Source organism: Molossus molossus, unplaced genomic scaffold (assembly GCF_014108415.1).
Source record: "Molossus molossus isolate mMolMol1 unplaced genomic scaffold, mMolMol1.p scaffold_m16_p_10, whole genome shotgun sequence".
Taxonomy (NCBI): domain Eukaryota; kingdom Metazoa; phylum Chordata; class Mammalia; order Chiroptera; family Molossidae; genus Molossus; species Molossus molossus.
In genome coordinates this window covers 5013626-5029235 of record NW_023425345.1, presented here as the reverse complement: position 1 = coordinate 5029235, position 15610 = coordinate 5013626, and the positions used below count along the sequence as shown (strand labels likewise).

Here is a 15610-nt window from a genome sequence, read left to right as displayed (position 1 = left end):
TCAAAGTGAATTCACTCTCTTCATACTCCTCACTTGTTCAATATGAAATAGTTTAATATACCATTAATCATGTTTTGACTATATGAACTAAAGGATCAGAAAAGTAACTTCAAAAGGTCAGAAGGGAACTACCAATCTTCTTCTAAAGGAGCTGTGTTAACTTTCTGAAATTAATAAATTCACAGGGAGGCAAATTCAGTGTACCTGCGAAGGTATTCTGGAAGATGCTAATACTCAATTATATCTATCTAAACTATGACGGAATAAAACATTTTTAGGTCTTTGGTGATCCCAACAATATGTCTACAGTTATTCTCTAAAGTGAAGTGAGGTAAAATAAAATGCATGTCTGTGGTCTCATTTCACTTTGCATTTATATAATACTGATCATACTGTAAGTAATTGTAAAGCAAGGACCATTTATATATCTTGGGGGGCACTTGCAACTAATTAACTAACAGTAAATATTGAATTGCCTTTAGTATTTCCTAGCCATCTATATCCTAATGCACTATATATGTTTTTTTCTTCAGAGCTTCAGTGACAGTCCCTAAAATCTTCCTTTGCTACTGCATATACCCAGTAGATGTCTTTTGGTAGACAAGTCAAAGAAGACAAGGAATTAGAAGAGGTAGTAAAAACATTTTTCACCATGTCAGTGTTTACAAAACTTGGTTACTATGTGACCAGAAGTATAAAAATTGTGCTTATGCTGAAGGGAAGTTCAAATCAATCTATTAATATTTATTAACTGAATACCATATGGAATCAATTACCATAATAATAAATTACCAATGCAAGGCATTATGGAGGATATAAGGAGTCATAAGATAATCCACACCAAAAGGTAAGCATAGAATATAATTAAGTAGACAAAATATAAATATATGAAAGAAAAATATCAAGAGAGAACAGAATACGTGTAAGAGACACTGAAAGAATGAGAACATTCTGCTGAGGTCCTCATGTGTCCTTGTTTCTTCCTACTCGCACTTGTATAGGACTTGGTTCTTAACTGTTCCTCTCTACCACTCTTGATAAAATCCAAATTGCCCAGACAGTGGTTTCTAATCTGTAAGAACAAGTCTACCCTCTCTAAGAACCATCCTTAAACAGCTATTTCTGAAACTAGCTGAACTCCAGCTGAGCTCCTCTTGCTACAGCCCTATACAACATTCCACTCTCCTTCCCCAAGTTAGGAGTTTCCTTCAGACTCTTGTTATGCCCAGTATTTCCAAGTAAAGTATCCTGCAAAAAGTTCTCTGGCTTTTTTTATTCTATTGAAGTACTGGAGTATTTTGGATGGTAAATTCTATATTAGATCAAAGAAGACAAGATTTTTTAAATTGGGTAATTAGAGAAGGTCAGAAAAGGCAGGCCTTCACATGAGAGCCTTAGAAGATTTGTGTGAGAGGATTGTATGATTCAGAAAGACTGTGAGGTGGGGATAGAGAGAGCAAATACCCAATAGGATAGAAATATACCATGCAAATTTGTCTATGACTAGCCAAATAAACATTTAGAAATAAGAGTAAAATAACACATTTTCAGAAATGCCAGGGCTCAAAGTTTACCACCTGCATTACTTTTCTGAATAAATGACTTGAGTAGGTACTCCAGGAAAACAGAAATACAGAAAAGAAGATTTGGGATGCAAGAAATCATAATGAATAAAGAAAATGAGAACCTTATAGTTAAGTCTAAATAATTGCTGATGTACAATGTTTTCAAATTTTAATAACAAAGCATGTTTTAGAGGCAGTATGATTAAACTAGAACAGACTGATCTTTTTGTCTCTAATAATGGCAATACTGAGTAGTGAGCTTGGAGAATTAGGCTGGGGCTTCATTGTGACTGACCTTATGAACTTGTACATGTTTTCCCTGTTGTTTATAAGGATTTCCTCTGAACTTAATACATCCTCAAATTACTGTATTTCTTCTTCTATCCACTGGTTAATAACATACCACCTCTGTTCCTTACTGTTTATTTGCAACAAGCTCCCATCATCTCACTTTACTGCAAATGCTCTCTTGGACTCTTGATTTCAAACCTCAGTGATCTTTCTCAGTTTGCACTTTCAGTCTGTCTGCCTGTCTGTCTCTCTCTTCGTGGAACATTGCTGACCACGCTTTTCTTGAAACTCTCCTTTTTGCTGGTCCATTGTTCACAACCAGATTTTCTCCTACTTCCTCTGTTTCTATGGGTTCCTCTATTTAGTTTTTTCTAAACAGTGGCACACTCCAAAATTGTGTTCTTAGCTCTTTAGCTCTTTCTTCTAAGTTCCCTTGGCTATTACATCCATATCTCTGGGCCTCCTTTCTCCCCTTCCTTCCTTCCCTCCCCTCCCTCCCTCCCTCCCTCCCTCCCTCCCTCCCTCCCTCCCTCCCTCCCTCCCTCCCTCCCTCCCTCCTTCCTTCCTTCCTTCCTTCCTTCCTTCCTTCCTTCCTTCCTTCCTTTTTTATCCTCACCCGAGGACATTTTTCCATTTTTTATTCAGATAGAGCTGGAGGGAAAGAGAGGAAGAGAGAGAGAGAAACAGCAACGTGAAAGGAACACATTGAGTGGCTGCCACCCACACGACCCAACCAGGGCCGGGGACAAACTGCAGCCAAGGTCCATGCCCTTAGCAGGAACCGAACACAGGTCTCTCTGGACCACAGGCTGACGCTCTAACCGCGGAGCCAAACTGGCCAGGGCAACCTATTCCTTTCTTAAGCTCAGTCCAACATTTCCAACTGCCATACAGATGTCTTCCTATATCTTATATTCAACACATTAAAATGAAACATTACCACCTTGGCTGGTGTGGCTGTGTGGTTAGAGTGTTGGCCTGCGGACCAGGGAGTCCTGGGTTTGGTTCCTGCTAGGGGCACGTACCTAGGCTGCAGTTCGTCCCTGGCCCTGGTTGGGGTTGTGTGGGTGGCAGCCAGTCAATGTGTCTCTCTCACATTGATGTTTCTCTCTCTCTCTCTCCCTCCTGCTCTATCTGAAGATAAATGCAAAAATGTCCTTGGGTGAGAATAAATAAATAAATAAAATGAAATGAAACACTACCTTTTCTCTGAAACATGATCTGTCCAATTCTGTCATTGGCATCATGATTCTCCCAGTATCCAGACAAAAACCTGTATGGTTTCTCAAACCTTTTTCCTTTGTCCACCAAATATAGTCATCAAGTCCTATCAGTTTTCCTCCCTAATACTTCTTATCCTTTTCTTTTTATTCCTACTGCTTCCAACCTAGATCAAGTTCTCATTACTTGCCTAGAATATTGCAAAAGTATCTCATTTACACCCATCATTTGTTTTTTTTTTAATCCTCACTTGAGGACATTTTTGCATTTATCTTCAGACAGAGCGGGAGGGAGAGAGGAGGGAAGAGAGAAAGAAAGAGAGACATCGAGGTGAGAGAGACACATCGATTGGTTGCCACCCACACAACCCCAACTGGGCCGAGACAAACTGCAACCGAGGTACATGCCCTTAGGGGGAACCAAACCCGGGACTCTTTGGTTCGCGGGCAGATGCTCTAACTGCTGAGCCAAACTGGCCAGGACCTATCTTGTTTCAATGCCCTTTTCTTTAAGACTCAAATCACTTTACCAGCCTTGCATTCTAGAATACCTTCCACTTCGATTAAATTGAAATTCTTTCTGTTATCCAAACAGGTTCTGCCCTTTTCCCTTCTATGCTTTTTTTCTTTTCATACCTTTCCCCTTATTTTGGACCACACTCTGAGTGAATCAATAATTTTCTGTCTAATTGTAAGTAAACAAGAAGATTAAAAATGAATAAAATGTAATTTCCTCTCATGTATTGTTTTGTCACTTTCACACCAAATCCATTCAGAGAAATGAACACTTTTTAAATAAAAAGACTGGAGCCAGGTATTTTGACCAGCTATTGTTTTCCCTGTGGCTTTTCTCATTATTGCTGGTTTACAGGATAATTATAAAAAGGACATATTTCAAACAAACTCTTTTATAGTACCATTATTATATCACACTACTAGTTAGCAACTTGTTTAAATAAAAAGGTTACAAAGTATTTTCTGTATCGATGAAGATAATCTTTCCTCCTGAATAGCCACCTGCTCCTGGAAGTTGAGCTGTCACTAGGAAGCAATTAAAAGTTAATTAATATTAATAGGAATGAATAAACTTTATAAAAATGAATGTATAAATTAACATGGGATTTGTGCTTATTGCAGTTCTTTAGTCAAGCTAGCAAAGAATCATGATCCTTTAGTTTCTAAATAGTATACTATATTTTTATACTACTAACCAAAGGCAAAATTAAAAGTATTCTGCCAGCAGAGCAGTAATTCAACAAAGAATGTCAATATCTCTTACAATGGGAGATATTCAGGAGAGCTAGTTCTCCTAAATAAAAGAGGTAGAATTTACTAATTTCTTCCTATAAGAAATAATCACAAATATAATTTATGCTATAATTCATTTACGTAACCTTTTGATTAATTCATGTCAAATTTTAAAATGCATTTTCTTTATGTGTAGTTGTAGTTCATAGTAAGGAATTACTTTATAATAGGTACATGTATTATTTCATTTATTTTCCAAAACAACCCTAAATTTGGCACTATCATTATTCTTGTCTTACTGATTGGAACAATTAGAAAGGTGAAGCAACTTGCCCAAATCACATAGCTATTAATGGTAGAGCCAAGACTAGAGCCAGGTATTTTGATTTCAGAATTCCTTTCTTAACTATTTTGCCATGCTCCTTCTACTCGAGTCAAAGAAATGCACAGAAACACCTTTGTGCAAAAGGAGGTTTTTCCCCCTTAGTTTGTTTTCTTTTTATTTTTCTTTATTGATGAGAGAGAGAGAGAGAGAGAGAGAGAGAGAGAGAGAGAGAGAGAGAGAAGGAGAGGAACAGAATGAAAGAGAGACAGAAACATTGATGAGTGAGAACATTGACTGGCTGCCCCCTGCATGTCCCCCACTGGGGATCAGGCCCACAACCTGGGCATGTGCCCTGACTGGGAATTGAACCGGCGACCTCTTGGTGCATGGGTTGGTGCTCAACCTCTGAGCCACACTGGCCGGGGTCCCTTACTTTGTTTTAAAAAAAATTGTTTTTAAGTCTTCTTAGGGCCAACCTTATTCCGTGGGAAGTAAAGTATTCTAGGCCTCAATAGATTTTGTGACATTCTTGAAGATATGACATAGGAAAGATGGAATGGGAAAAAGTGAGACAGGGAAAGCCTCTCCCCACTAACACACTCATATGGCCATTTGCCTCATCCCTATTTCCTTCAGGTGTTCAGAGTGCAGCACGTCACTTCAAGTATCACATATTCAAAGACTAGCTCTGGTATAACTATGGGCAGTTTACTTAGCTCTCTGAGATTTAGTTTCCTTGTAAATTTGTTCAGATTACATGAGATTATATAAAGTACCAGGCACAAATTAGATTAGTAAGTGACAGCTCTGATTATTGTTATTATTGTTGTTCTTATGTATTCTTTTTTAAAAAATATATTTTTATTGATTTCAGTAAAAGGGAAGGGAGAGGGAGAGAGAGAAACATCGATGAGAAACACCAATCAGCTGCCTCCTGCACGCCCCCTACAGGGGATTGAGCTCAAAACCTGAGCATAACCCTGACAGGGAATTGAACCATGACCTCCTGGTGCATGGGATGATGTTCAACCAATGGAGCCACACTGGCTGGGCTCAAATGTTTGCATTCTTACCACAGAGGGTATGAGAGAGCTGGGTTTTTCCAGTACGAAATTCTGTGAAATATAGAAAACAAAAACAAAAAAACACATTAAGTTTTAGATATTTTCATAAAGAATAAAATATGGCCTCAGAGTATAGTTTTCTTTTCCCATTGTCAAATCTTACACATAATGTACCACCACATCATGAATGGATTCTGCATATCATATATGAATACCAGTAGTAAAAATAGCTTTTAAAGGTATTTTTTCCCTTTATATAAACATTATGTTAAACTAAATTTTCCTTAGGAATAGTCATATAAATGAGAGTTTAAGACCCTACCATAGGAAGGAGGGCCTGGGGTTCTCCAACTCATCTGAGATTCTCAAAGGGGAGCTGAAATAGTCTCAGGGTGGTGGCATTCCCTAGCTACCAAAAAAGCAAATTCTTTGGAGGAAAACTTGTCCACACCAGTTTAGGCGCACTGAACTCCCACAGATTAAAATCAAGCAATAATCTCACAAATATCAATAAATATACAAGAGGATAAGACTCTAAGACTTAGATGATAAAAATAGAAATAATGAAAACTAGATTTATTTCTCTAAGTCAATAAAAACAACATAACAGATTTAATTCCCCAAAGGCTGCAATACTAGAATTGTCAAGCACAGTATATAATATAGTTATGCACGAATTGTTTTGAAGAAAACTAGCAGATATAAACAGAGAAGCGAAAAATCTGTTTATTCAAAATGCATTTCTTAGAAATAAGATTGGTTTCATTATTCAACTAACTTTTGAAGGAATGCAAAAAAAATTCTATTATCTTCTATAGTAGTCAGAGATAAAACAATGAAAAATGCCAATAAGACCCATCTATTAATGTTGGAATATATTTTAATTATAGCCTAGAGCAATCCTGTATTATGATAATTGATATTTCATCATAAATTCCAAATTAGATACAATTTACTATTGGTTGTTTAATTATATATGTACATGTGGGTGTGTATATGTGTGTGTGTGTATATATATATATATATATATATATATATATATATACTTTTTTCCAATAACAAAATATTAAGGGTCTACCTACCTCCAAAAGCTTCTGTGATTGCCATGCTTTCAATTCCACCTCCTAGCAACTTACTGGAAATAGAAAGCAAGCTTTAGTAACAGGAGCAGAAATAGAGATATCAAGAAAAGAGAAAGTGTTAATATTATTTATTTCTAAATCTATCTATCTATCTATGTATCTATGTATCTATGTATCTATGTATCTATGTATCTATCTATCTATCTATCATGAACAGGAATTCTTGGTTGAACATATGGCACTCCACCTATTTAGATCACAGGTTCTACTGTGTGAGGGCTGGTAGATCAACAAAACAACTCATAAGCGTTGCTGTTCTTACTTATGGGTACCAATAGGGAGTGGGTTATATAGGCCTTATGTTTCAGTTCTGTTCTTTAGAGCGAAATTGGAGTTTGAATAAATGGTCTTATTATTAACTGGGTTTTTCATATTGTGCTGGGACATGTTTCTAAAAGTCAACTAAATATTCAATTAAAAAATATTGAGGCCCTGGCCGGTTTGGCTCAGCGGTTAGAGTGTCGGCCTGCGGTCCGGAGAGACCCGGGTTCGGTTCCCGCTAAGGGCATGTACCTCGGTTACAGTTTGTCCCCGGCCCTGGTTGGTCGTGCGGGTGGCAGCCACTCGATGTGTCCCTTCACGTCGATGTTTCTCTCTCTCTCTCTCCCTCCTGCTCTATCTGAACAAAGAATGAAAGAGTGTCCTCGGGTGAGGATAAAAAAAATAAAAATAAAAAAAAAATAAAAGTCAACTAAATATTCAATTAAAAAATATTGAGGCCCTGGCCGGTTTGGCTCAGCGGTTAGAGCATCGGCCTGTGGTCGGGAGAGACCCGGGTTCGGTTCCCGCTAAGGGCATGTACCTCAGCTGTAGTTTGTCCCCGGCCCTGGTTGGTCGTGCGGGTGGCAGCCACTCGATGTGTCCCTTTCACGTCAATGTTTCTCTCTCTCTCTCTCTCTCCCTCCCACTCTATCTATGCAAAAAAAAGAAAAAAAAAATGTCCTCGGGTGAGGATAAAAAAAAAAAAAAAAAATATTGAGAAGCATGAAAAATAGATATTAGGAGAAAGAAAATGATAAGTTAAACTAATTTTTAAAAATGATTTATAGATTAATACAGGCTGATTTAGAAATTATTTATATTTTTCATCTGAATTTCTTATAAGAAATTTAATTCTGTTTCTACAAGTAGTTTAGAATTTGCTTCAGTTGCCTTTTGAAAAACAAACAACTTCAAAAGAAGAAACAATTTCTACTACTTCTGGTAGAAACAACAACCAGATAGAGGAAAATAAATATTTCAAAGATTGTGCTTTGTGGTTATAAAATATATAAGATACACACTCAAATTCCTGGCTCCCAGTGGTGATATGAAAAACCATTTTCCTCTTCTCACTATACTCAAATGCAGTCAAGAATCCTGGTTCCTACAGAAAGACAAAAGAAAAGGTTTAAAAAAAGTTTAAAATGATGGTTTTAATTTCAAATGCTGCTGAAAACTATATACTTGGTTATCAGGATCATTATTAGATTTTAGCTATAGCACATTTGCCTTTGAAGGCAGCACAAGGTCATGGTTAAGAACACAGGCTCTTGAGCCACCCTACCTAGGTTCAGTGGGTTTGGCTCAGCTTTAGCTCAGCTGCCACAGGGAGCATAGCCTTGGTCACATCTATGTCAACTGCATACATATAGATCCACTGTTAGTCTTTTAGTCTTTTTTGAATCCAATGCTCTTTTAGTTTTTTTTTGTTTTTTTTAAGAGTGGGAAGGAGAGAGGGAGATAGGGAGAGAGAAATATTGATGTGAGAAAGACACATCGACTAGTTGCCTCCCACGCGACCCTGAATAGGGCCAGGGATGAACCGCAACCGCGGTATGTGCCCTTGACTGGAATTGAACCCAAGACTCATTAGTCCACCGGCTGACGCTCTAACCGCTGAGCAAGATCAGCCAGGGTGAACCCAGTGCTCTCTTATCAATTAGTCTGTACCAGGAGAGAGTAACTTCTTTGATGCTGGGTGCTTTGCAACAGCTGTAGATATATTTGAGGAGACAAAACAAAAATAAGGAGGAGGAATGTAAAAAATAATAATAATAAATGAACGAAAAGGAGAAGGAAAGGCAGAGAAAAAGAAATATAAAAGGAGCCCTGGCCGCTTTGGCTCAGCAGTTAGAGCATTGGCCTGTGGTCCAGAGAGACCCAGGTTCGGTTCCCGCTAAGGGCATGTACCTCGGTTGTAGTTTGTCCCTGGCCCTGGTTGGGTCGTGCAGGTGGCGGCTGCTCAGTGTGTCCCTTTCATGTCGATAGTTCTCTCTCTCTCCCCCCCCCCCCCACTCTATCTGAACCAAATATGGAAAAAGTTTCCTCGGGTGAGGATTAGAAAAAAAAAAGGGAGACAAAAAGAACTATTTGGTAAAAATAATTATCTTCTTAGTCTTAACCCCTGCCTCAATCTTTTGGAAATTAATTGCTGTAGCTTTTTATCACTTCGGTGATAACATGAGGAGAAGAGTATACCATGATCTACAGGAACTCAAGAGTTCTCACAATAGTTTCCAGTGTCCATAATGAGAAAGGCTGCAGAAGCTCACAGGGTCCTTCTAAGCTAAAACAACAAAGAATGGGTTTTGCTTACAATAAGTTTGTTGGCTGCCTCTTTAATCTTGTCCACTTTTGCTTCTGAGAGCCCTTTGACATTGCATAGGGCTCTTCTTGTTGTCATTTGTATCCCTTTGATGGTACAGATTCCCACTGACTTCAGTTTCTTAATGTCAGCCACGTTCTGTAAATAAAAGAATGAAGCAGATTGATAAAAATACCAGCCTGAAAAACTCCCATACTATGTCATACGCTTTTGTGTCCATCTCCTTCCACCATGATGCCAATTTTATACAAGCAACCAGGTGGATCCCACCCACCATGTAGCCAAATGTTCTGGAAATATCTGAGTAGAACATACCCAGCATGCAGCCAAATGTTCTGGCTGTGCTCTGATTTCCCAAGAATGTTAGTGAGACCATGGCAATGTAACAAGGAATTCAAAAGAAAAGTCTGTTGATAGAAAAGCTAGAAAATTTATCACACATTCACCCCTTCAGTTCACCTTCTTCATTCCACAGAATTTCATTACCAATATGTTCTTTAAAAAATTTTAAAGATTTTTTCCCCTCTACCCTTGGAGAATGCAAATAACTACATTACCAAAGGACTAGAATTTTCTCTTGTTCCTATTTTCTAAATCCAACTAAAAGATATCAAATGTGAGGCTTCAAAAGATAATGTCAGACAAGTTTTACTATCGACTGATTGCTGTTGAAATTCATTTAGTTTGTTATTCAAAATCTGGATTTCTATAAAGATCATTTAATCACCTGATGCAGAACTGAATTTTCTGCTGATGAAGACAGTAGATGTAGATAGCTCTGAACACCACCAGTTGAACCAGTGGTTCTCAAATGGGGGCAATTTTGCCTTTGGGGACACTTGACAATGTCCAGACAAATTTTCATTGTCACAATGAAAATTAGAGGTGTTCTGCTGGCATATAGTGAGTGGTTAGGAGTCAGGGACGTTGCTAAATACCTACAATGCACAGAACAGCTCCCCACAACAAAGAATCACTCAGTCCCAAATGTTCACGAGGGTCAAGGCTGAGAAACCCTGAACTGGACAATTTCACACAACACTGATAAAATACTTACAATTCCATGTTTTTGTAACAGGTCAATGTCTTGAAACAAAGATTCCTATAGGAGACGGAACAGAAAAAATGGAGTTTTGATTCTTCATATCCAACTGTTTAGCATCTTTTAAAGAGTAAAGTCAATATTGTGGTCACTCCAAATTCCTCAAAGTCCACTTCTCCAGACAGATACTGGTAGGCTCAATAATGCTTTTTACAAACACAGTGTTACATACTTAGAAAAGCCAACATCAAAAGGGGCTGGAAAGTCCAATACTTTTGTCATGGCCTCTCCAAATTTTTAAGACCTTAACCAGAAGGAATAGAACAACATTTAACCTGTTTTAAAATATGGTTTCCGAAATTTCTTCCCCACCAGACCTTGCACTCCTTCCTCTGCTATTTGTTACCAGGATGTGCAGAAATCAGCATGGCCTTACCAGTTGTTATTAAAATGATTTCATGCCAGTTGCTAAGTAAGCTAATCTTAGCACCCCTATTTCTAAATACAGTAGCTAACAGAGAAGGAATTTCATTTTTGTGGCATGACTGAATGTCTACATATCTTTCCATATTCATGCCATACCTCTTCATCTTGGAATCCTGGCTCCTCCAGCACAACTTGATCCTCCTTCATATTGAAAGGAGAGCAGCAGAAAAAAATAACAATTCTGGAAAAATGAGAAATATTATTTCAGAACTATTCCATAGATTACACAGTACAAAATCCTTTGCCTAGAGACCTCCTCGATTTTATTTCAGTCACCAAGGACCAGAAGGACAATCAGAAGAACATTTAGTTTGGTACGACTTGGCTGGCGTATATTCTTTCTGCTGAGCATGTGGCATTATTTCTTTGTGAGTGTATATATGTGGGAACGGGAGATTTAGTTGCTTCTCTTTCTCATCAAAACTGATCATTTAAAAATATCTTTTGATTTCCTATAGCACAGCTAATATGACTGGTATTTTTTATTATCTTGGAATGTTATTTAGAATTGGATATTGCTATTTAACCTTCCATATTTGTTAACAACACTCTTAAGAACTTTGTGACCTTATATCATTCTTCCTGTATCTTCCCTGGCTCCTAGAACTGTCTACTCTCAATAGATTTTATTTTTCTCATAAAATATGAAGTTTCCTGCTTGCTAATTATGAATGGGCTCTCTTGTAACATGTCTTTTTGCTTCATAGAACATTAGATGCATTTTGTATTTACCAGTTTCATGGTTTTGTTAAGATTTAAAATTATAGTGGCTACCCAACACTATAATATGATAATATGAGTGCCAAGAAACAGAATCAAAGTCTTTTATTTAACACCGCGGCAGTTGTTTTAAGATCTCAGGAATCGCCCTGGCCGGTTTGGCTCAGCGGTTAGAGCATCGGCCTGCGGTCCGGAGAGACCCGGGTTGGTTCACGCTAAGGGCATGTACCGCGGTTGCAGTTTGTCCCTGGCCCAGGTTGGTCGTGCGGGTGGCAGCCACTGGATGTGTCCCTTTCTCTTCGATGTTTCTCTCCCTCCCACTCTCACTGAACAAAATATGGAGAAGTGTCCTCCGGTGAGGATGAAAAAAAAAAAAAAAGGTCTCAGGAATCTACAAGCCATGGCTGTATGCATCAGAATAAAACGTGGTCCAAGTAATTCGTTTTGGTCTATTCCATCTCCTCACTTCACACTAAAGTCAGGGGTTGGGGCCCAGCAGAAGGGGAAGGAACTGCTAAGACGGAGGTGTGGTTGCTACCACCCATACTTGTTTTCCTTCTTGTTGATCCTCACCCGAGGATGTTTCCCACTGATTTTTAGAGAGAGGACGGGAGGGAGGGAGGAACAGATGGGACAGACACATCCACTGGCTGCCGCCCCACCCCGCCGGGGCGAGGGGTGTTGAACCTGCGACGCAGGTGCGGCCCGACTGGGAACAAACCCGAGTCCCTCGGGGCCACAGGCTGGCGCTCTGACCAGCCAGGTAGCGCGGCAAACGAGGCCGGTGCAAGGGACCTTCTGGAATACCGCGCCTCCGCTAGTCGTGTATACGGCTACCCAGGTTCCACCCTGTCCTCCCCGGCGGAAAAGCCACCCGTTTCGTCTCCCCTTGGAAAACCGAAAAGATGGTTCTTTCTTTCTCAAGTAGCAACCGACGGACTGAACAGCGGGGGGACTCCCTGAGCCCTCAGGCTAATGCGCCCGCGACGGCACCCCGTCGGGGGGACGCGGCCCAGGTCACCCTCGGCCTGGTGGGCATCGCCGCCGGGCAGTCTCCCGAGCCCTTCCCTCCGGAGGCGGCTGAGGGGGCCTCTGCAGGAGTCAGGCCCGGCTGGGTTCAACGTCAGGATGCCAGACGCCCTCCCGGGGGTGAGCGGGCGGGCGGCCCTGCGCCTCCAGCCCAGCGCCCGGCGCCGACCGCCCGCATTGCCAAAGGAACCCCGGCGTTCCCCTCAGCTTCTTCGTCGCTTCCCTTTTTGCTACAAACCCCGCTCGTACCCACAGTCTCTCGAGGATTTCAAGGTGAATCCTTTCCGCCCCCCACCCGGGCTTTCCAGTCCTCGGGGATTCCGCCTCGGAACCAGAATTCAGAGCCTGGTGCTTCGCGCGTCGCCAACCGAGAGGTTTCGTTCCAACCCGCGGCGGTTGGGCGCGCGCTTGGCGCAGACTCAAGGGCATGGGGGGAGGGGCCAGGATGGGCGGGGCGGAGGGTGAGGGGCGGGGCGAGGCTGTGGTGGGCGTGGCCCCAGAGGCACTGAGCAGATGCACCGAGATCAGAGGGTGCGTGGACGGAGGTGGGCACGGAGGTGAAGACTCGCAGCTGTGAGAAAGCAGGCCCTAAAGTGGGGGCTGTTCCGAGGTGAAGAGAGACCCCGGGGAGGCAACTGAGGTGGAAGATCTCAAGACAGGTGATGTGCAGAAGGATTATCCTAATCATAATAGGAGGCCGAATACGTTCCTCTTTACCCCCTGCTCAAGTCTTCTCTTTTACTCCCACTGTTTCATACCCGGCTTCACTAATATCTCCTTATTTCTCTTCTCTATGACTCTCTCCATTTGCCACTCTCCAGTCTGCAAGTGGGACATCCAGGGCCCATTCAAGATGGAGGGTCGTCTTTCTTCCTCTTAACTTGAAATTTTATGTATTTTAGGATGGAGCAGTCCTTTATTTTTAGACACTTTCACAAAGAGGTTGTCAGCACATAAACTTTCCAGTGGAGAAGGAACGAGAAAATCAGCCTGCAGCCGTCCGCAGCTGCTCTGCTCCGGCCGGGATCCTCCACCTAGAGGGGGGGTGGAGGCGTGTACTTCCCCTCCTTTATTAGCTTATCCTGCTGCCTTTGGAAGGCATTCGGACGCTTGGAAATCAGCATATTCTTTCTTGCACTCGTTCTCTGCCCGCAGACGCCACCAACTTCAGGGGCACCTCCTATCTTTTTATTTTTTATTTTATCCTCACCCGAGGACATTTTTGTTCAGGTAGAGTGGGAGGGAGAGAGAGGAAGAGAGAGAGAGAGAAACATCGATGTGAAAGGGACACATCGAGTGGCTGCCACCCACACGACCAACCAGGGCCGGGGACAAACTGCAACTGAGGTACCTGCCCTTAGCGGGAACCGAACCCGGGTCTCTCGGGACCACAGGCTGATGCTCTAACCGCTGAGCCAAACCGGCCAGGGCTGCTTTTTTTTTTATTTTTTATTTTTTTTTTATTTTATCCTCACTCAAGGACATTTTTCCATTTTTTGTTCAGATAGAGTGGGAGGGAGGGAGAGAAATATCGACGTGAAAGAAACACATCGAGTGGTTGCCACCCGCACGACCCAACCAGGGCCGGGGACAAACTGCAACTGAGGTACCTGCCCTTAGCGGGAACCGAACCCCGCTCTCTCTGGACCGCAGGCCCACGCTCTAACTGCTGAGCCAAACCGGCCAGGGCCTATCTTATTTTTTAAAAGTTTGGCACTGAGATGGAATTTTGTGAGGCTGCTCAGAACTTTGGATTGTCATCCAGTGGTCTCAGTCAATGCCCAGCCTTTTCTGTGTATCAAAGAAGGCATGGCATCCTGCCCTGGTGCCCTTGTCCGTTCGCTGGCCCTGGGTACTGGATGATATGCTGGCGACGCGAAGACCTGTCGCAAAGTTAACTTGAAATATTAAATAGACAACAGAAGCCAAACATATTTCGGTCCAGCTTTTAATAGAAATTTTGGGCCAGCTTTCATGTCAGCAGAGCTATCTCTGGCAGCATCATCCTCCTCTCCTTAAATGCAGACTTACTGTTGAGGGGAGTCATGAAACATTTGAAAGAGCATCTGTTGAGGTGGAGGCTGTGATATATCTTGGATGAGTATCTGTACAAACGGTTTTTGGGTTCAAGATATAGTAGAGGGTAACCCTTTTTCTTCAGTGCCTGAATGTTGCTGGAACAAATAGCAAAAATAGTAATAATAAAATTCCCCACAACAGCAATTGACATTTTGTAGTGCATTCTCCCCCTCCCCCAGGTGATTTGTTTAAAAAAGCCAACAAAGAATTGCCATAAGTCTTCAAAATCTGTTATTTTCCAGAAACATAGTCTGTCCTTCGTGTTAAATGGAAATTAATGCTCATTTTTGGGATGAACTGGATGGTGATAATAGGCTTTCATTTTGAAGACTCACCTAAAATAGTGATTTTTGAGCCACTTGTTGGAGACATCAACTGTACAGGAGAACTGCAAAGAGCACAGCAAGATGATTTAGGGAAATATAACATATGTAGTTTGGTGTAGTGACAGCTGGGAGAGAGAAATGTTCATAATATTTGAAGGTTGTATGCAGTACACTTAAACTGAAATGAGCTTGGTAATAACATTCATCAAGTGAGGATAAAAATCTTGTTTGAATATGATACTGATGGTCATATACAACTTTAAAAAACAAGAACCCTGGGGTAGTTAAAAAGTACATCTGAAGACCTTTCCATTCAAATTAGAGAAGAAACAAAACAAGACGTTTTTCATATCATACAAAAATGCTGAATATGATGGTGACATTTCAAATCAGTGGGGAAATGATGAATCCAATGAATGGTGTTGGAACAAGTAGGTAGTCATCTGGAACCATACTTCACACCTTATTCCAAAATAAATTTCAGAT

The 15610-nt window shown here is 41.0% G+C and overlaps 1 protein-coding gene across 4 annotated transcripts in view; it reads right to left on the bottom strand.

Moving 5' to 3' along the window:
• Nucleotides 1–13093, bottom strand: part of DMC1 (DNA meiotic recombinase 1) — a 37167-nt gene extending 24074 nt beyond the window's left edge. For 3 of the 4 annotated variants that reach the window (XM_036251484.1, XM_036251481.1, XM_036251483.1), the window contains exons 1-8: nucleotides 12969–13093; nucleotides 11067–11151; nucleotides 10500–10544; nucleotides 9434–9580; nucleotides 8139–8221; nucleotides 6796–6848; nucleotides 5723–5764; nucleotides 4045–4117 (exon numbers count right to left, since the gene is read on the bottom strand). In XM_036251484.1, coding sequence (XP_036107377.1) covers nucleotides 4045–4117; nucleotides 5723–5764; nucleotides 6796–6848; nucleotides 8139–8221; nucleotides 9434–9580; nucleotides 10500–10544; nucleotides 11067–11117 — 494 coding nt within the window. In that variant the 5' untranslated portion in view covers nucleotides 11118–11151; nucleotides 12969–13093. The remainder of the gene's footprint in view (nucleotides 1–4044; nucleotides 4118–5722; nucleotides 5765–6795; nucleotides 6849–8138; nucleotides 8222–9433; nucleotides 9581–10499; nucleotides 10545–11066; nucleotides 11152–12968) is intronic. The other variant, XM_036251482.1, reaches the window with a different exon arrangement.
• Nucleotides 13094–15610: the final 2517 nt, after the last annotated feature.